Here is a 22,591-nt window from a genome sequence, read left to right on the forward strand (position 1 = left end):
CAGTGCATCATCCTAATGCAGGTCTCAAACCATAGGTCTCTAATGCCATTACTTCGTAACATATCCTAATGCATTATTCACCACATGCATGTAGCTAGTACAAACATGGTCTCAATGCAAGATGACATTGAAATTCTGCCACGTGTTGGCACTGAATGAAGTATGCTGCACATCAATGGGCATATTGTAAAATAAAATTTTTTTGACAGTTTGAAACAGTACACGACACTGACAATTAGAAAGACTAGAAATAGAGGCCGGGAATAACTAACTAGGAACTAACTCTGTTGTAAGCATTAGGAAACACAAGTATCAAATTCCAGCCAGAAGTACTAAAACAAAATCATCTTATATTATGAAAATTTAGCAGAATTCAGAAAAGGGGGAAAGAAAAGAGTACATGTAATATAATCTACAAGATACAACGTTCGGTTGTTTTTGTGCATATTATCATGGAAGTTAAAGCAAGTATATTTCAATTAGAACTCTCAACCAGTACATTGTGGTTATGAATGACAACAAAAATGCACCTCAAAAAGTAGAAATTTTAGTTAATCATTCATGTAAATATGCAGATTCAACATGAACTCTCAGATCAATCTTGATCCTCAGTGAAATTAACAGCAAGATCCCAATAATGAGCAACTCCATGATCTGAAAAGAATCTGTATGCAGCAGCTTCAGTTCTGCAGTCTTGGACGAAAAATCTATTAAAACTTGGTCTAGCAACACTCCCCTGCCAGACGAGCACACATTTGTTTGCGGGTTTATCATCGTCATCATTTTCATTCTCCTCTTCCTTCTCGACAGCAGCAGTCCAATCTATCCTCCTAAGCATAAGCTTACCATATCTCTTGATAGATTTGGCACCACCTTCGACGACGACGACGTTTATCCCTTCTGAAATCACAGCACATCCAGACAGCCTATTCTCCCGGGCATTAATGTCTACCTTGAAGCGGGCCTGGGGATGCGACAGATCATTGATCTTGTAAACTGACACTATAGTTTCCAGCATACTTTGGTCATCAAAAAGCTTTCTCTCCTTCTTTTCACGTCGCTCCGCAGGAGTGAGCTTACGAGCAACATTCCTGTCGATGTGAGCTTGTTCACGCTCAGCGGCAGCACTTTTGATTTCCATTTCAAGCTTAGTGGGATCCTGGGTTGCTTCTGAACCAAGAACTTTCATGAGATTGCTCATTTTGACTTTTGGTTTTGGTGGCTCTACCACGCCTAGCCTAATCATCTCCTGTCTCTCTTTCTCCCTAGCCAATCGACGCTGGGTGCGGAGTTTCTTCTGTTCTTTCTTGGTTAGCTTCAAGGGTTGAGGTGGAGGAGGAGCTGCTTCAGCAGGAGGTTCAATAGGCCGTGGGTGTTCAACATATATGGTCATTTTTTCCATTTTCAGTTTATCTTTAGTTACAGTACCATCGGCAATATCACCGTAATTACCATGCTGTAGAAAGGGGACATCCCTGTGAATCAGAAGAAAAAAATATTAGAGAAGCAAAAACATGAAAGTCAATTCGATATTTACTCGTCCCAAATTTGACAGCCAACTAACCACAGAATAAAAACTTTTCTACCCTTTTCCCAACAGCAAGACCTAATGAAGGAAAGAATACAATCTTTACAGCCCATCAAGATTATTATTTTCTCTCCTCGTGAAAAAAATGTGAAAGAGAACCTCACATATAAAGCTGTGGTTTTGTGTGTGCAATTTCATAGATTGGCGCACAAAGGTAACAAATATTTAATTTCAACTCATATGCATATGTCTAGACCACAACAAAAATCCACCGCTTACAAGAGAAGACACTATCCAGTTTAGTTTTTTTATACACTTCAAACAGCAATAGGGCAACAAACAGAAGTACATTAGTATCTGCTATGTTTCTAGTCGCAATTGCAATATCTTACCAAGTTTCTTAAACATTCTTTATCAATAGCCAACACAAAAAGGAAGTCCAAACAAAATATCCAAAATCCTAAACCCATTAAAATGCGATGCCAACTTACCACCACTCCACCTCAGGAATTGGATCCTTCTTTTTTTCTTTTGTGATGATCCTTTCACCTACTTCTATCAAATTTGGGTTCATAATTGGCTCTTCCTTTGCCTTTGCCAGCTGTGCTTGCTTTACCTTTAGTTCCTTGGCTTTTGCTTCCCCAAACTGAGACTGTGAAATATGATGTAAACATGATCAGACCACGATAAAAATGTAAAGCTGGATTACATAAATAACTACACAGAAAATGGATTACCTTCAACTTAATGACTTCAGCATCTTTTGACCATTTGCCTTCCTCAACAAACTGAAAACTCATTCTCTTAGGCCTCAAAAGCTTAGTCTTGTCAATTCCCATCCTTGCATCAAAATGAGGATTTTTTTGGGGATCCACCTCAAGTTCAGGTTTTAAAATTTGGAAAGCATCTTTTTTTTGCTTGTTGATGTTTACCTGTAAGGTAAATATGTGAAGTGTAAGTAAAAGCAAGAAATGAAAAGTAAAAAATCGACTATGGTTGCACATACCTTTAGGGTGCTCAAGTTGTTCACTTTAGGAACATTCACCAAGTAGCCATGCTCATCAATTTCCCTGCCTAGTGCATCCAAACGAAGAACAGGAGCTTTAGCAGGCTTTGGTTGCATGGTAACATCGGGAGGCATCTTCCCTGGAAACATATTAATCAGGGGAGCAAACTCTGGATCTTGCCGAAATCCCATCTTAGCAGCCAGTTCCTGTGCACGTTTTACAGCTTCATATTTTTGTGTTGTAAGTCCAGGGAGATGAGGTAAGCCACTTGGTGGGTTCACAGAAGCAGAAGAAACAGCAGATAAAGTAGTAGTGCTTGGCTTTACTCCAGTAGAAACACCTGGTACAGTTGCTGAAGCAACAGGTGCTGACAATATACCTTTGCTGGATGGTGGGACTTTAACAGCTTCCTTCTGACCCTTTTGTGGACTACCCTCACTTGTTGAGCCAGCAGTTTTGTTCAACTATAAAGGGGAATGGGACAAATTTAAAAATGGCATAAAAGAGAGAAGCAGATATAACATATCATCTCTTGCTATTCCAGCATCTACATGTCGTTCACCAATGTAACAAATAAAAAAGAGGGAGGCAGGGAGGATATTGAACATCTAAAGATGCCCAACAGCTAACTTGCTTAGCAGAAACTTACCAAAGGAATCTTCTTCATCCTTTCCGCAAGCTCCTTCTGCATTTGTAAAGCTCTTTTGGCTTTTGCTAAAGCATCAAGGGATAAGCCCCCACTCTTGACAGCATCAGAAGCTGTCCCATCTGTACTCAATTTATCAGGAACCTCATGAGATCTGCTAATGTTAACTCCCTTATTTTCATTTCTAGTATATACGGAAGACACCTTGGTAGCAGAAGAATGACTGTGATTCCCAGGAGTGCCAGGTAACATGCTGGATTGCATAGCAAGCGGTCCAGTCGCATCACCCTGGAAGTACATAAATGAAAAATTTTTGATTCCACCCAATTAATGAAACGTACAAGTAGAAAAAGTTTGAGATGCATCAGCTAAAACTTCATATTTTTAAGTATTTCAAGGCAAAAAAGTCCCATCAAAATCAGCATCAGCACTCACTTCAAGATCGACCCCCGAACTGAAAACTCAAAGTAGCCCCCAAGAAAGGAGAATAGTAACTCAGTTCAAAGCAATCACACTCCTAACAAGTGCATGTAAATTGGCTGAGTATTTGGAAAGGCTTTCGGGCTGATTAGCAATTATTCTGCTGAAAACAGAACTCAAAGGACAAATGCCACCTTCAAGTTTAGAGAACCAGCTATGTAAAAATATACCAACAACATAGAGTTACAATCATCCAAAATGAAAGTATAGACAAACTATGTGAAAGTGATATTGAGAAACATAAGTATCCATGATTGAATAGAAGTGGGCATAAAAATCACAGATCTCGTGCATGCACACGACCAAATGAAAAAACAAATGTGTACTGTATTCCAAGTTTCCACTTATGCAGAGTTATTAATGTCTTAAGAGCGCTTGATTATCTTATTGTAATTAACAAATAATTTAGATGCGAGAAAAATGAAGAGATTCCCAAAGGAAGCTAGTTTTAAATTTATTACTTCTCTTCACATCATGTTGATCTAAGAAGCACCAATACAAACCGACACGAAGCGGACACTCTGACAGGCAAATTTTCATAGAGGGGAGTACACAGCAGCGACACTCCGCTTAAAATAATATTTAAATTTTTTTAATTTTTTAGTGTAGGAACACTTTCTTGTTTTAAATTTATTTTTTTTTCAGTCATTAAAATTGCATGAATCTTTTTTGTAATTAAAGTTAAAACTACATAAGCCTTTTTCGCAATTAAATTTAATCTTCCAACAGAGCCCCCGTTTGGCCTCCATTTTTTGGAAATGAATAATGGGTGGAATAGTATTTTATTTTTAAAAATGAATGGTCGAAAACGAATGAAAATTTTTAGATTTACGTGTAATATTATTTTATGGAAGATTGTATGATTGAAAATAGGATAAAGAAAACTGAAATGAGATTCAAACATGGGCAGAATCTCATTTTGGGTAAATATAAGTCTTTTTTGCTACCCAATTACCTTTTGGCCCAAAAAGAATAAAAGCTCATATTCCCTCTTTTTTTCCTGAAAGGAGCTCATATTCCCTTTTTAACCCTAATTGAAACAAACGTTAAAACCAAAGCACCAATTTGTCCAGATTCATCCATCTGCCTCTTCTTTTCCCACTTCATAGATCGACCCCTGCCTACCCTTGCACTTCAGATCCGTCTCTCCCGACTGGCATTTTCTCCATCAACAAGCTGAGTTCTTATTATATTCTTTGCAATTTCTTCTCTTTTTCTAGAGAAACGTATCAGCCCTATGTTTGTCAGCATATTGGCTGCTTGAATGAAGGAAATAAAATGGGGGACACACCAGGTGGTGTTTCCAACACGTGTACGGCGCGTGCCAAACAGCAACACTTGGCCTCTCCGACGTGTCCGTGCTTCATAGATGTTCATCACCAATTGAACCGCGTTCTTCTCATGGACCAAAAAATTGAAAATTAAAACAAAAATCAGACGCATTCATGATGGAGTATTAGAAGATTTATTATATATTTAGTTTCCAATTTTGATGTTTATCTTAGGAAACATAATCATTGTTTGATTTAATAGCTTTTATTATATATTTCCTACTTAGAATAAGATCCTTGAAACCCTATATAAATAGGTCTTTTGCATTGTAATAAAACAATGCTTCGATTATATGATAAATAAAATATTTTTATTCGCTCTCAATTCTTCTCTTGTTGACCCTTTCTTTCTCGTTTCCTCATCCCTTCTCCCCATAATTGTTCTATTGCATCCTACGTCAATTTGATATGAGAGCATTTCGTTATCCTTTGGCCTACACCTCAACAAAATCCAAGAATCCACAGACCTTAGCCAATGAACCATTTACATCCAATCCATACACACACCGTTGCCTTCCACCACCCATCCAAGCCTTGTAATCATCTTTCACAAAACACCAAACATAACTAAAAGGGCAGCATCAATAGTTTTCTTCCCCACTTTTTTGATTATTTGCTTTTTAGTTAGCAAAAGAAAAAAAAAGACAGTAACTGTTCACAGCCTTAGTTCACGGTAGTCATGTGTGCTCATTTTTTTGTTATCAAAAAAAAAATAATAATAATAATAATAATAAATCAAAAATCAAAAGGAACGTTGAAAAAAACAAAAAGAAAAAAATCTTTTGCTATTATCATCAATCTGCTTATGTGTTGTCCCTAATAACTAATGGTCAGCCCATATTTACCCAAAAACCAACCCACCCATTAGCCCACCCAACACGATAAACAAGCCCGCCCAAATTTCCCTACCCATTACCAGATTACCCACAATATTGGCGGCCCATACCAATAATACAAATCTACCCACAACACCAGACCTCTCTCCCTAAACCCCATATATTCCACTCCCACTTACACCCATTGCCCAAGCCCAATACACAAAACACATTACCCAGTCCACTACCCAAACAACTAAACCTACAGGTCCATCCCAATATCCATAACACAAAACCCAAACCCAAACCCCAAATATCCAACCCAGCCAAACCCACCACCATCTTCATTGATTCTTCAAACCCTAATCCAAGTGACACCCTAGGAAGCATGGATACGAATACGTAATTCAAATACATGGGTACACGCTGACACAACTTTTTTTTAAAAACTAAGATGCAGCTATACATATTATAAAATTCAACATCATTTTATTAATATAAAAAAAATTAAAATAGAAGCATTAAAATAAAAATAAAATAGTATAGTATTTTATCTTAATCCTTAATCGTCCCACTTCATTTTCTTCAACATCAGCTTCTTCATTATCATTAAGAATAACTCTCCAACTTTGGTTCAATTAATGACAAATTAGCAACCTCAAGCAGTCTAACACCAATGTCCCGCATTTTGGATTATTGTTTTAAATAGAGATCAAGACACATTGCTATGAATGAAAATTAACTCTTCAGCTCGTTGTAAGGTTATTTTAGTCATTCTCATTGAATGCACAAAATAGCACGTACTCCAATTATTTAATAATAGTTACTATCTATTTTCAATAATAAAAATATATTTGTCAACTATTAACACAGTTTCACATGTATTAAAAGATTAAATGATAGTGTATGTCTAATAAAAAGTCTAGTTCTTAATTAATTTAAAACTCTAATTGTGTATCTCTAATAAATATTAATATTCAATAAGTTATTAATGACAATAAGTAAAAAATCTTCTTCAATCTATAGTTAATAATAATGAGTTTAAAACCAATAAGGCAATAACACTCTCCTTCACGTGTCCTAATGTATCAGATACATATCGAAAATTTAAAAAATATAAAAATAACTTAAATTGGATAATGCCAAATCCTCTATCATTGATTTTGCTACAATCATCCTCAGCCAATCACTTACACTGTTGCTCTACCTCTCCTCTCTCCTTTGCAACACCACATCGATATACCCAATACATAGAAATCACCGCTCCACCACATCTTATCCCGACAAAAAGACAATCACTCTCATTTGATTTCACGATCATTCAAACCCCAACCACCAGTAACACCATTCCACTACAACCAGTAACAATTCTAATCTCTTAACTCACATACCACCTCTCCTGCCATCGTCGGCACAATCACATCCATACATTGCCCCAAAACATAGTTGCCTACCCAGCACTTCAACCATCTCACCTCCACTCTACCATCTCCAAAGAGTTCGACAACAAAAGTTACTGTCTCCGTCGTGTTCAACCACCACTCCCATCTTTCAAAGACCACTGACAATATCGACACATAGAATCACCAAACAGAGTTGCATCTCCTTTTCATTCATGAGCAGATTACCTTGCAATCCAATTTTAGAAGACCTAGGAGTGGTCTCTTATTGCAACATCGGCATCTTGATTTAGGTTTTGAAATGTATTATATTTTGTACATTGAAAGCTCTACAGTCTATTAAGTATTTATGGCCAATGGGCTCTCATATTTTCAAATTAAGCCCCTCTTTAAGCTCCATTATTCAATAACTCATCTTCAACCACACATTCTACCAATAAAATAACTTGCGCATAAATCTAAAACTTTTTCTTATTTTTTTACTAAACATTTTTCAAAGAATTACTATTACAAAATTCATTATAACATAAAAAATGCGGCTCAAACAAGGGCTAAATTAAAACCACAAAATATCACTTTATTGTGATTTAATTAGTGTGCTTTAAAAAAAAAAGTCATATAATAAATACACCATGCCCCTAAGTCACTATCTTATAAGTGTATCGTCCTCTTATTGCTACAATTATCCCTTATCTAGGAACTTTATCAAATTATTTCCTGATGACCTCCTTGATCTACTGCCTTTCTTACGGGATATTCAACATGCTATAGATTTTGTTTTAGGGTCGTCTCTCCCAAATTTGCCTCACTATAGGATGAATCCTACTGAGCATGCCGAGCTCCAAAGACAAGTGGGTGAACTCCTACACAAAGGCTTCATCCATGAAAGTTTAAGCTCTTGTGCAGTTCCCGCCCTTTTGACACCTAAAAAAGATGGTTCTTGGAGGATGTGCGTTGATAGTCGCGCTATCAATAAGATCACTGTCAAGTATCATTTTTCAATCCCTCGATTTGATGATATGCTAGATATGATGGTCGGTGCCACGATCTTTTCCAAAATCGATTTGAAGAGTGAGTATCATCAGACTCGGATCCACCCAGGAGACGAGTGGAAAACTGCTTTTAAAACGAAAGATGGACTATACGAGTGATTGGTCATGCCTTTTGGACTAACCAATGCTCCAAGTACCTTTATGAGGGGGATGACACAGGCCCTTCGGCCTTTCATGAGTAAATTCATTGTCATATACTTTGATGACATTCTCGTATACAGTAAAACTAGGAAACAACATTGAGATCATCTCACACAAATTTATTTTACACTTCATGCAACAAGCTTGTATGCCAATATGAAAAAATGTTCTTTCTTCACTGATAGGGTTGTGTTCCTTAGATTCATTGTTTCCGCTACGGGAGTATCTGCTGATCCTGCGAAGATTCGAGCAATTGTTAATTGGCCTGACCCCAAGAATATACATGATGTTAAAGAGTTTTCATGGCTTAGCTACCATTTATCGTCATTTTATCAAAGGGTTTAGTACGATCATGACTCCTATCACAGAGTGTATGAAGAGAGGAGACTTTCATTGGACGCAAGAAGCAGCTGGGGCCTTTAAGTTAATCAAAAAGCGAATGACAGAAGCTCCTGTCATGCAACTCCCAGATTTTTCCAAAGTTTTTGAGGTCGAATGTGATGCGTCAGGGGTAGGAATAGGTGGAGTCTTAAGTCAAGAATCTCATCCTATTGCTTATTTTAGTGAGAAATTAAATGATGCCAAGCAACGGTACTCGACTTATGATAAGGATTTGTACGCAGTTATACAAGCCTTACACTATTGGCGTCATTACTTATTACCCTTAGAATTTGTCTTCTTTTCGGACCATGAGGCCCTTCGTTTCCTTAATTCCCAAAGACGATTGAATTCTAGGCATGGCCGCTAGATCAAATATTTGCAGACCTATTCTTTTATCTTAAAGCATAAAAAGGGTGTTGAAAACCAAGCAGCTGACGCTTTAAACCGTCGCATCTCTCTGTTGTCCATCATGAGTGTTAAGGTCAGAGGGTTTGAGAGACTTAAGGAAGAGTACGAGCCATATCCTGATATCAAAGACACTTTTCTTGCTTAGCAAAATGGGAAGTTGGACACTACTGATGGTTTCCGTTTGGAGGAGGGCTATCTTTTTAGACCAAGTTGTGCATCTCGAGGACTTCAATGCGAGGCTTTATAGTGTGGGAAAGCCATGCTGACGGATTGGCCGGACATTTTGGGCGTGATAAGACCATAGAGGAAATTGAACGTCAATTCTATTAGCCCAGTTTAAAGACAGACGTGGCCAAGATAATTGACACACGCAACACCTGTCAACGAGCTAAGCAAAAGAGACAGAACACGGGCCTCTACACGCCTCTTCCCGTTCTTAGTTGTCCTTGACAAGACGTATGGATTTCATACTAGGGTTGCCACGTACTCCAAAGAAACACAACTCCATTTTCGTTATAGTAGATCGCTTCTCGAAAATGGCACACTTTATTCCCTGTAACAAAACTTCCGATACATTTAAGGTTGTTAAGTTATACTTTCATTACATCGTCAAGCTATATGGTCTGCCTAAGACCATTGTCTCGGATAGGGATGTTTGTTTTACCAGCCATTTTGGAGAACCCTATAGAGTGTGGTTGGCACTAAACAGAAATTCTCTTACCGCATACCACCCACAAACGGACAGTCAAACTGAAGTTGTTAATCGCAGTCTTGGTAATCTATTAAGGTGTCTAGTCCAGGAAAATCTTAAGAATTGGGACTTAATTCTTCATACTGCCCAACTTGCATATAACAATTCAGTGAATCGGTCTACAGGTACGAATCCTTTTGAGGTCGTTCATGGTTTTAAGGTTGGGAAGCTGTTAGGCCTTATTCCCATGTCTTCACATGTTAGTGTGTGTGTGTCAGCTGAATCTTTTGCACAACATCTGCATGATTTACATATTGAAATCAATAAACAGCTGAAAGAAAGTAATACATTATATAAACTTCGAGCTCATTTGCACAAACACCACGTTGATTTTAATGTTGGGGATTATGTTATGATTCGAATTAGACTGGAACGGCGTCCATCTGGGCCTGCTTCCAAGTTACAAGCTCGTAGTGCTGGTCCTTCTAAAATTTTAAAGCGTGTTGGTCAAAATGCATATGTCATTCACTTACCATCACATTTTGGCTACCACCCTACCTTTAATGTTGAGGACTTAGTTACTTACAAAGGCCAATTTCACCCCGCTGATGATCCTTCCACACCTCCATTCGTGGACCCTCATCCTGAACATGTTATCCCTACTCGGATTCCACCTGTTACAGCACACAAAGATAAAATTAATGCTATTCTAGATGCACAGACCATATTAACCAAGGATTGAGACATTCAGCGCTTCCTAGTTTGTTGAAAGGGCCATCCTGATTCTGATTGTACTTGGATCTCCAAAGAGACACTTCAACAGCTTGATCCTGACTTGTTGGAACATTATAGGAGTCAACAAAATCTTCCCCTACTCGGACCACCGCCCTTGCGTGTCTATCGACGTCGAAAGAAGTTTGCTCAACCGATAAATTTGTGGCTAGGAGATTGACAGTAGCCTTTTGTGATCTACTTTCTCGACGGGGTCGAGTTTTTCTCCCACCTCGGGAGACTTGATGTAGACATTATCCTCATCGGGCCATTTGTTAGGCCATTTTATCTTCTAGTTATTTATTTTGGACTTATATTTCATTGGGCTTGTATATGGGTTTGGCCCAAGCCCAAGTTATTATTTTGTTATTAATATTATTGTAATTGGGATTGAAAGTTCAATTGATGAATTAACGAATTGAATTGTGGTTTGCTACCAACGTTTTCTTCCTCCCCTCTCCTCTCTCCTCTCGGTTTCTGCCCTTTCTTTTTCTTCTTCTTCTTCTTTGGATCTATCTTCTCCTTCTTCTCAAGTTGTCTTTTGTTGCTGCATCTATTTTGCCTCTCCTGTTTGTTATTTCAACTCACTTGTCTTCTAACGTGATAAGTTCTAAAATTCTTCTAATTCTACATCAATAATCCTTCCTGAGTTCACGGAATGCAGTCACATGATGCTTATGATAAAACTCAAAGTGATAAATTTTATTTTGCTACACTGGGTGAACCCTGCCCGATATTAAGGATTCGTGGATATCAAGGTGTCCACAAATAACAGAAGTGGGGCTCAGCTATATTTGCAAGAAACTGCTCATCACTGGAAACTTGGGACACGAGTTATTGCCCATACATTACAGAAGCCGAAGTTACAATCTTTACTACAGGTTGTCAGAAAGTAAAGAAGAGGTATTGGTTGAAGGGCAGAGAGTCAGCACGTGGACTAAGCTTCAGGCTCTTCATCTCTTCAAGAGTTTTAGAAAACAATCTTGGTGGAAAGAAAATGTGAATGAAAGATCCCCTGAACTAACTTGGTCCTACTGTGTTGACCTAATAATCATTTACTATTTCGAAACTTCGAACCAAGATGCATTAGAAATAAATACAATTTAATAGTTGCACTTTTGTCTCATTTTTTTACTTGAACAAGTCGTGGGACTTGGTTTTTGTTGAGTTTCATAACGTTCAAGCATAGTTTTGCTTTCGTTTGTGATGAAATCATTTTTTATCTTAAAAGTCCTGATTTTCAAATGCATCATGAGTGCGGCTGTTGAACTAAATCCCTCAATAATAATTGCTTTTCAGGTGGTTGATAAATAGTTAATGAATTGGGTGAAATGGAAACAAAATTAAAACATCTACCATCTCCAAAGAGTTCGACAACAAAAGTTACTGTCTCCGTCGTGTTCAACCACCACTCCCATCTTTCAAAGACCACTGACAATATCGACACATAGAATCACCAAACAGAGTTGCATCTCCTTTTCATTCATGAGCAGATTACCTTGCAATCCAATTTTAGAAGACCTAGGAGTGGTCTCTTATTGCAACATCGGCATCTTGATTTAGGTTTTGAAATGTATTATATTTTGTACATTGAAAGCTCTACAGTCTATTAAGTATTTATGGCCAATGGGCTCTCATATTTTCAAATTAAGCCCCTCTTTAAGCTCCATTATTCAATAACTCATCTTCAACCACACATTCTACCAATAAAATAACTTGCGCATAAATCTAAAACTTTTTCTTATTTTTTTACTAAACATTTTTCAAAGAATTACTATTACAAAATTCATTATAACATAAAAAATGCGGCTCAAACAAGGGCTAAATTAAAACCACAAAATATCACTTTATTGTGATTTAATTAGTGTGCTTTAAAAAAAAAAGTCATATAATAAATACACCATGCCCCTAAGTCACTATCTTATAAGTGTATCGTCCTCTTATTGCTACAATTATCCCTTATCTAGGAACTTTATCAAATTATTTCCTGATGACCTCCTTGATCTACTGCCTTTCTTACGGGATATTCAACATGCTATAGATTTTGTTTTAGGGTCGTCTCTCCCAAATTTGCCTCACTATAGGATGAATCCTGCTGAGCATGCCGAGCTCCAAAGACAAGTGGGTGAACTCCTACACAAAGGCTTCATCCATGAAAGTTTAAGCTCTTGTGCAGTTCCCGCCCTTTTGACACCTAAAAAAGATGGTTCTTGGAGGATGTGCGTTGATAGTCGCGCTATCAATAAGATCACTGTCAAGTATCATTTTTCAATCCCTCGATTTGATGATATGCTAGATATGATGGTCGGTGCCACGATCTTTTCCAAAATCGATTTGAAGAGTGAGTATCATCAGACTCGGATCCACCCAGGAGACGAGTGGAAAACTGCTTTTAAAACGAAAGATGGACTATACGAGTGATTGGTCATGCCTTTTGGACTAACCAATGCTCCAAGTACCTTTATGAGGGGGATGACACAGGCCCTTCGGCCTTTCATGAGTAAATTCATTGTCATATACTTTGATGACATTCTCGTATACAGTAAAACTAGGAAACAACATTGAGATCATCTCACACAAATTTATTTTACACTTCATGCAACAAGCTTGTATGCCAATATGAAAAAATGTTCTTTCTTCACTGATAGGGTTGTGTTCCTTAGATTCATTGTTTCCGCTACGGGAGTATCTGCTGATCCTGCGAAGATTCGAGCAATTGTTAATTGGCCTGACCCCAAGAATATACATGATGTTAAAGAGTTTTCATGGCTTAGCTACCATTTATCGTCATTTTATCAAAGGGTTTAGTACGATCATGACTCCTATCACAGAGTGTATGAAGAGAGGAGACTTTCATTGGACGCAAGAAGCAGCTGGGGCCTTTAAGTTAATCAAAAAGCGAATGACAGAAGCTCCTGTCATGCAACTCCCAGATTTTTCCAAAGTTTTTGAGGTCGAGTGTGATGCGTCAGGGGTAGGAATAGGTGGAGTCTTAAGTCAAGAATCTCATCCTATTGCTTATTTTAGTGAGAAATTAAATGATGCCAAGCAACGGTACTCGACTTATGATAAGGATTTGTACGCAGTTATACAAGCCTTACACTATTGGCGTCATTACTTATTACCCTTAGAATTTGTCTTCTTTTCGGACCATGAGGCCCTTCGTTTCCTTAATTCCCAAAGACGATTGAATTCTAGGCATGGCCGCTAGATCAAATATTTGCAGACCTATTCTTTTATCTTAAAGCATAAAAAGGGTGTTGAAAACCAAGCAGCTGACGCTTTAAACCGTCGCATCTCTCTGTTGTCCATCATGAGTGTTAAGGTCAGAGGGTTTGAGAGACTTAAGGAAGAGTACGAGCCATATCCTGATATCAAAGACACTTTTCTTGCTTAGCAAAATGGGAAGTTGGACACTACTGATTGTTTCCGTTTGGAGGAGGGCTATCTTTTTAGACCAAGTTGTGCATCTCGAGGACTTCAATGCGAGGCTTTATAGTGTGGGAAAGCCATGCTGACGGATTGGCCGGACATTTTGGGCGTGATAAGACCATAGAGGAAATTGAACGTCAATTCTATTAGCCCAGTTTAAAGACAGACGTGGCCAAGATAATTGACACACGCAACACCTGTCAACGAGCTAAGCAAAAGAGACAGAACACGGGCCTCTACACGCCTCTTCCCGTTCTTAGTTGTCCTTGACAAGACGTATGGATTTCATACTAGGGTTGCCACGTACTCCAAAGAAACACAACTCCATTTTCGTTATAGTAGATCGCTTCTCGAAAATGGCACACTTTATTCCCTGTAACAAAACTTCCGATACATTTAAGGTTGTTAAGTTATACTTTCATTACATCGTCAAGCTATATGGTCTGCCTAAGACCATTGTCTCGGATAGGGATGTTTGTTTTACCAGCCATTTTGGAGAACCCTATAGAGTGTGGTTGGCACTAAACAGAAATTCTCTTACCGCATACCACCCACAAACGGACAGTCAAACTGAAGTTGTTAATCGCAGTCTTGGTAATCTATTAAGGTGTCTAGTCCAGGAAAATCTTAAGAATTGGGACTTAATTCTTCATACTGCCCAACTTGCATATAACAATTCAGTGAATCGGTCTACAGGTACGAATCCTTTTGAGGTCGTTCATGGTTTTAAGGTTGGGAAGCTGTTAGGCCTTATTCCCATGTCTTCACATGTTAGTGTGTGTGTGCCAGCTGAGTCTTTTGCACAACATCTGCATGATTTACATATTGAAATCAATAAACAGCTGAAAGAAAGTAATACATTATATAAACTTCGAGCTCATTTGCACAAACACCACGTTGATTTTAATGTTGGGGATTATGTTATGATTCGAATTAGACTGGAACGGCGTCCATCTGGGCCTGCTTCCAAGTTACAAGCTCGTAGTGCTGGTCCTTCTAAAATTTTAAAGCGTGTTGGTCAAAATGCATATGTCATTCACTTACCATCACATTTTGGCTACCACCCTACCTTTAATGTTGAGGACTTAGTTACTTACAAAGGCCAATTTCACCCCGCTGATGATCCTTCCACACCTCCATTCGTGGACCCTCATCCTGAACATGTTATCCCTACTCGGATTCCACCTGTTACAGCACACAAAGATAAAATTAATGCTATTCTAGATGCACAGACCATATTAACCAAGGATTGAGACATTCAGCGCTTCCTAGTTTGTTGAAAGGGCCATCCTGATTCTGATTGTACTTGATCTCCAAGGAGACACTTCAGCAACTTGACCTCGATTTGTTGGAGCATTATAGGAGTCAACAAGATCTTCCCTTACTCGAATCACCACCCTTACGTGTCTACAAACGTCGAAAGAAGTTTGCTCAACCACTTAGTTTGTGACTGGGAGACTGACAGCAGCCTTTTGTGATTTACCTACTCGACATGGTCGAGTTTTTCTCCCACCCCAAGAGAGTTGATGCAGACATCATCCTCATTAGGCCATTTCACCTCCTATTTATTTTAGGCTTTATGTTTTATTGGGCTTGTATATGGGTTTGGTCCAAGCCCAAATTTATTGTTTTGTTATTTATATGATTATAATTTGGATTGAAAATTCAGTTTCAATGAATGAAATACATTTTGGTTGTTGGTTGTTCACGTCTCTTCCCTCTCCTCTCCCCTCTTCTCCCCTGTTTCCCCACTCTCTGGTTTCCCCCTCTTCTGCTCTTCTCTTCTTCTTCTTCTCCTCATCTACTACTGATCATCTTATCTACCATTAATCACTTCAATTGGTTCTACATCAGAAGGGGATGGACTAGAACGAGAAAGGCGTGAGAAGGAGATAATAGAAAAGTCACCAAAACTCACCATCACTTCTAAAATTTCCCCAAAATTGGAGGAAGCTAGAGTAAATAGCCGCATCAAGCACCGCCAAGAGGAGGCAGAAGGGAAGGAAAAGGAGGTCGCAGTCACTTCGTCGGAGCCCACCTTTAATTTTGAAATTCCACCAAAAATTAAAGAAATCGAAGTGAGTAAAGCAGATCAGAATCACAGGGAGGAATTAGGGAAAGCAGGAGCACAAAGTCGTCGACTCGAATTGTCGATTTCTGAGATACTATCAGCTCAATTGCCACAAATTCTGAAGCGATGATGGAAGATGCTGTGATTAATAGGCTGAAAAAGGAGAAGAGGTCGACCTGGATGAATCAGGAGGAGATAGAGACCACGACGATGAAGAAATGAGAAAAAATTGGGCTTACAATTAGGGCTGGAGTTCATATAAAAGATCCGGTGGGCTTAGTTATGAAATTGGACCAATTGGGAGAAGGCTCGAAGGACTTCCTGTAGCAAGCCCAACTCAATTTTGGCCCAAACAAGGTTAAAATTAATAGCTACAACCTATATCCTTCATGTAACTCATACCCATCATATAGCCCATTACTACGAGCTTCTCAAAATCCATCTAACTCATACCCAAGGCACCCTACACCTCAATTGAACTCCAGAAATCCTATTAAAGCAGTCCGTTCGCTGACAATCGAAAAGGAAGGGCTGCGCTTTAAGGAGCTTACTTTTGTCGATCTTCAAGGAAAAGGAAAGAAGAGTTGTGCAAGTCAGCCACCCACTTATTTCGATGAAGAGACCTAAAAAATTCGACAACTTGCTGGTAGAGGCAACGGGTTATGGCGTTACCTTGGATACTATACTAGCGATAATTGCTAGATTGAGTAAGTTTGGCCGCTTCAAAGGGCTGAAACGTCCCCCTTCCAGTGATTACCATGACTAGAGTGCTTGCAAGGAAAATGGCTTGGTTGCATGATGAATTGACCAAAACAACAATAGCTTCCACCTTGAAGACAAGGTGAATTTCGAGGCGGCGGGTAATGACAGAGTCTAATAAAGACAGATTCTAAAATGTTCACTAGTGAGTAGAAGGGATAAAAATGTAATAAGCTATGGTAAGGATTGCCTATAAATAGAAGAGAAATAGAACGATAAAGGCATGCAAAATATTGAGTAGTTAGTTAAGTCTATTAGGAGAGATCCAGCCACTCGAATGCTTGGAATTGTTCTTTCAATTTCTATTTCCAATTTCTTTCCATTTCAATAAATCTATTTACAATTCAGTAAATCATTGTTTAACATTGCTCCTACATCAGTAACAATAACGGTAATAGGGAAATTTCATTAGTTGAAGTACATGAGCAGGAGATTCTATCATCGCGCCACTACCTAACAAATTCAACCTTTGAAAGCCTCCCCCCGATAATCATCACCAATCAAACATCCAAAAGCCAATCCACGCTAATTTTCGCATAAATCCGACAACCCAACATTGTTGGACCTCCAGTTTAATATATGCCCTTAGTTTGTGATTTGGGCTCAATTACGTCCCTCTATTTGTTTATATATTGGTTTGATTTGATTTGTTAATAGAGAGAGGAGAAAAGAAACGAAAAAAATAAAAAAAACAAGAAATTTTTTTCTAACATTATTTTCCAGGTACCTCTTTCTGTCCTGTTGATCGGCTCAATTACTTTAGCGAACAAAAAAGTGAATTGTTTATTTATCTTTGGTTTATATTACTGTTTAATTATAAATTGCATCAATAAAAAAAATTGTTGTTGTTTAGCTAAAATCACGTGATTGAATCTCTTGATTTCATCAAAGCCCAATGTTATCCTACTTGTTTTACATGATTAAGTTGTTGACTAATATTTGACCATTGCTTTGTTATATTACATAGATCAGCAATATTAGTTTACCACATTCCGATTTATTTAATCCCAAACTTTAAAATATAATAATAATAATACTTCTCAAGTTGTTATTTTCCATTGCTTACACTTATTGTTTATTGATCTCCCCATTGTACATCATTTAGTTGCTTATACAGTGCATGCATTTGCATAGTGGGCATTTTGTCACTTCTATTTTTAGCACCTTAACCATGGACCCCTCACAATTTGTTGCACTCGCCCAACAAATGGCAGTCATCCAAATCCAAATGACTGCAACTCTTGAAGAGAGTAGAGGCTTAGCTGCTAGTTTAAACAATTGTAAGCAAATCCCTCGCTTTGACTAATGATGATATCGTCAAGGTGATTAAAAATATTTTCGACACAATAGGGATAGGTATTAGGTTCGTGAACGAGAAGGAGAACGAGCCTATTACCGTCACAATACTCATTCTCGTTATATGGAGAGGTTCTTTAAAGACATTAAATTAGATAATCCTACTTTCGATAATTGCTTAGATCCCGAAGTTTTTACTCAATGGAATGCCCTTACACGGGGAAATCAGCTAGTGACTGAGTATACCGCTCAATTTGAGAAATTTCGAATGAAATGTCGTCATTAAAGATGAGGCCCCAACTTACAGTAGGTTTAGACAAGATCTAAGATATAATCTTAGGCACGAGCTTTTCTTTCGAGGTGTCACTACTATTTATCGCACTTGCTCTTTAGCCCGAGATTATAAGTTGATTATTAGTACTCCATATGAAAAGTATGGTGACAATCGTGCATCCATATCATCAACGCCACCTCCTCTTAAGATTGTCAGAAGACCTTTTCCCCATCTGGTGTTTATCCTGTGTTGGAAAATAAATGTAAAATTCCTGCAATTTCAAGGACCACTTCTCATTGGCAATGGCTCAACAACATGTCATCCTCGTGCAATACACCATTTTATGGTCCTTGGAACCATTAATCCAATCATCAAATTAAAAATCCCTACAACAATTTCCCAGTCTCGAGTCTCCTGTTTCGTAGTTCTCTCTTTTTCTACAACAATGCCCAACGGTGTTGTCCCCATTACAATGGAGACTCGAATTATTTTCCCCATTTGTAATTTAGCACCAGACAATTGCGTAAAATTAGTGGAATGGTTTTGGAATTGACAGAGCCTAATTGGAGTCATTTCTTGATTGTAGCGGGGTAGCTAATTGGGGCTTGAAACTAGAGTAATGTGATGGGTTCTAGGGTTGTAAATAATTGTTGTTGGGCCATCTTCCTTTTCTTTATTTAGGCCCATTCCTCTTGGAACTTTATTGAGCGAAATTTTGCAACCTACTTGTTGGGCCACCTCTCTACCATAGTCAAGACCAATTAAATTTAGTAACATCTCTTTCCCCATGTTCCCTTGAATCAGCCCATTAACCAAACCTTTCACCCAACCTACATTACGCTCAGCAATAATAGACTTGGATAGAAGATCATGTCCTCGCCTCCTTATCTGCTCCGTGAAATTCTGCACAGATGCTGCTAAAATCTTAGAGTTCATCTGTAATCTTTCTCGAATTCTCCTGATTTCCACGCTGAAAACTTCTCAGAAATTTTAGCCTCCAAAACACTTCAAATCCATCTCCATCCACAATCCTATTCATGGCTCCCTTTGGAAGATTAAGTGCTGCCACAGTTTTCTCGATTTCTTCAATTGACTGCAACATCTTTGTCATGCTCTGTTTCAGGTGTTCCACTGACCTCTCTATGCCTGGTAAGCACCGCATCTCAGATTTCAATTCCTTCATCTACTTCTCCAATACTTCCACTCTGCTTTCTATCTTCTTTTCGGCCATCTGATTGAACATGCTCAAATACCAATTTGATAGGATTCTATTTAGAATAGAATATGAATAAGTTAAATTTTGATTGAAGCGGAAAAAGATTACAGTGAAAGATAACAGATAGGAGGCTATGACTCTCAAACTAACTCTCACCCTCTAAAATTGCCCTCTTGTTATGCTCCCTTCCACCTTTATTTATAGCTACCTACTAACTGATTTTTCCAAGCCACTGGCCCTTCTAACAGAATTCTATTTCTCTTTCCTATGTGTTGTTAATCCATCCTTCTTCGCTCTTCTAGAATAGGTGAAACGTATGGGGCCTATCAAAGTCCTGCATCTATATTTAGATTAATCATAACCATATTCATTTATAAAATTAACATGGTTTCTACTGCTCTTTGTCATTTAGTGAAATCGAGTGATTGGATTGTACATGTGATTAACATGTCTTATTTTGGTGTATACTGAATCTCAAATCAATCTAGAGAATTTAATGAAATTAAGTCTTTCGATCATCTCGATTCAAAGTTCACTTCCCCAGACCACGTCTCTTAGTTTCCACGTTATCTCCCTTATAATTTCATAACTAAAAAAGTATAGCGATGGGGCCTAGATGTTTTATGTGCCTCTTTTATTGCTGTGAATACATAATGCCTATTCAGATTAGTATTTCTTAAATAGTTTTGGATGACTACACACAGTTTATTTCTGTTGTTCTACAATTGTATTTACAAAGTCTTCCATCATACAAGTTCCTAGTTTCTTCTCTGAAATACATATAACAAATTTTTACGTCTATTTTATTGTTCCAGTCAACTTCTAAACCTAAATACTAGTATTTCTTTTGAATAAAATTACAAAGCATCTGATATGACATCATTCTTTTCTAGTCATAAAAAGTGTGCTTTCCAACACCATGAGTTCAAATGTCTAGCCTGCAATCATTTTGTTCATTGTTAAGATTATATGATGAAGATAACCATACAGGCATGAAGGAAAAAAAGGACCTACATTCATTATAACAATAATGTTCTATTTGACAAGCATGTGCCACAAGAACACTTGACATCGCCTTAACTATCCAGCAACTGAATATAGAACCTAAGAGAACTTTTTCACATAGAAAATTAAAAATAATAATAACAATAATAATAACAATAATAATAATAATAATAATAATTTTAACATGCTAAATACGCAATTGGCTTGTATACAGTATCCAATTTTCTGAACAAAACTTATTAATCTATGTTTAGATAAATAAAATTATATAAAAGCAGCAGTATTGACTATTTCAAAGACTTCGGCGTTTAACTTGCACCGTATGCACACAGACAAAAGCAGCACAGCAAATCCTACATTTGTGCCCGTACTAAATTTTAATTTACACAAAACTCACAAACTGCAGGATTTTATGCGCAATAATAAAGAGATGAAAAAGAAAATCAACACAAAAATTTACATGGTTCGGCGGTGTGCCTACATCCATGAGAGCGAAGCTGAGATAATGTTTATTCAGTAGTGAAAATGATCCACGACCCGTGTTCCACTCCACTCTATATGAGATAGACAATTACGTGTGTACCTTTTGCCGATGATATCAAAGCATCGCTTCACAGTTTCACCTCTAGGCAACGTTGATTAACACTAGCATCAAAAGCAATTATATAGACACACAACCAACAAATTTAAAGAACGAGTGACAATCGAAAAGGCAAACAGGAACTTACTGTGGCAATTCGACCAGTCCCATTACTCTGGGCGCTGTCAATTGACTGGTATTCACGCCAAAAACTACTTTCTTCTCTCCTCTCTCTAGCATACTCCGAATGTTCCTCCTCCTTTGATTTATTATCCTCAAACCTTCGACTTCCCCTCCCGTTCTCTTCCGAAATCCTAGCTCTCTTCTCATCCCCTACCCTGCCATTCCTTTCCTCGCTCTCCCCTCTCACTTTCCTCTTTTCCGACAACTTTCTCTCCACCGAGTCCTGTCTCTCGTAAGACCTCTCATAAGATTTCTCCGGTCCGTGCCCATTTTCTCGATCTCTGCTTCCCTCTCGTTCATGTCTATGGTCAATTGATTTCTCGAAGTCGATAGAATGCTCACGACGCTTGTCGTAATGGTCGTCGGATCGGTGGCGATCATCTTCAACGTCGCGGTGCTTAGAACGGTGATGGTGGTGCTTATGGTGGTCTTTGGATGATTCTCTGTCTTTGTGCGAAATGGAATCTCTGTGTCTACGGCTCGATTTTTCCCTCTCCATGGCTAGGTTTTCACCCACGAACAACCTGTGAAGGGTTCAAATATTTGATGAGACAACGCTATGGAATCACCATCTGCTGCCTAATTTGGTACAAATTAAAAAGTTAAATTAACCACATATCTAATGAAATTCATAATTTTTTTAACCATTCAATTTAACAATTTTTATAAAAAATCTATTTTTAATCCCCACCAAAGAAGGGCTTAGCTATGCATCCAATTAATTTTTGATACATTATTAATTTATGGGTGCTTTCAATTAAGTTTTAATGAATTTTAAGGTATTATAAATTTTAATGAATTTTGTGGATTTAAATAAAATTTTACAAATTCTTTAAAAATCTTATCAAATATGGTGAAATTTTAAAAGATTTATTTATATGTATTTTTAAACTTGAAATCCACCCGAATATTGTAAAATCCTTTTATTAATGAAATATTTATAAATCTACTAATTATTGAGGATGTCTAAGTTTTAAAGGATTCTACACTTAAATTTTAATGGATTTCATTAAAAATTAATAAAATCTCAATTGAGAATACCTAAATTTAAAATGATTTTTAAAATTCATCACAATTTCAATTGAGAACACCCCTTAGTAAGTTAGTGGTGAAATTAATGAAGG

The 22,591-nt window shown here is 37.7% G+C and overlaps 1 protein-coding gene across 5 annotated transcripts; it reads right to left on the minus strand.

Moving 5' to 3' along the window:
* Positions 1-382: 382 nt before the first annotated feature.
* Positions 383-22,043, minus strand: LOC111398058 (protein RDM16-like). Of its 5 annotated transcripts, XM_023025029.1 has the most exons (8): positions 21,433-21,569; positions 21,288-21,349; positions 3,386-3,469; positions 3,185-3,303; positions 2,535-2,999; positions 2,266-2,460; positions 2,020-2,180; positions 383-1,475 (listed from the first exon to the last, which is right to left on the minus strand). In XM_023025029.1, the coding sequence occupies exons 4-8, from the start codon at positions 3,224-3,226 to the stop codon at positions 596-598; spliced, it is 1,743 nt and encodes a 580-aa protein (XP_022880797.1). In that variant the 5' UTR covers positions 3,227-3,303; positions 3,386-3,469; positions 21,288-21,349; positions 21,433-21,569; the 3' UTR covers positions 383-595. The 5 variants fall into 5 exon arrangements, with proteins under 5 accessions (XP_022880797.1, XP_022880788.1, XP_022880792.1 ...); XM_023025020.1 differs by having other exon boundaries at positions 3,185-3,469; XM_023025024.1 differs by having other exon boundaries at positions 3,185-3,469; positions 21,288-21,329; positions 21,433-21,564.
* Positions 22,044-22,591: the final 548 nt, after the last annotated feature.

The sequence above is a fragment of the Olea europaea genome, chromosome 1 (genome assembly GCF_002742605.1).
Source record: "Olea europaea var. sylvestris chromosome 1, O_europaea_v1, whole genome shotgun sequence".
NCBI classification, from domain to species: domain Eukaryota; kingdom Viridiplantae; phylum Streptophyta; class Magnoliopsida; order Lamiales; family Oleaceae; genus Olea; species Olea europaea.

What these genes read in the sequence shown, in the direction of transcription:
- LOC111398058 (XM_023025014.1), bottom strand. Translation starts at nt 21,966, where the DNA reads ATGGAGAGGGAAAAATCGAGCCGTAGACACAGAGATTCCATTTCGCAC. An exon ending in GGACTGGTCGAATTGCCACA is followed by an intron (nt 3,470 to 21,432) that starts GTAAGTTCCTGT and finishes ATGTACTTCCAG; the next exon opens with GGTGATGCGACTGGACCGCT. An exon ending in ACAACTTGAGCACCCTAAAG is followed by an intron (nt 2,461 to 2,534) that starts GTATGTGCAACC and finishes TTTACCTTACAG; the next exon opens with GTAAACATCAACAAGCAAAA.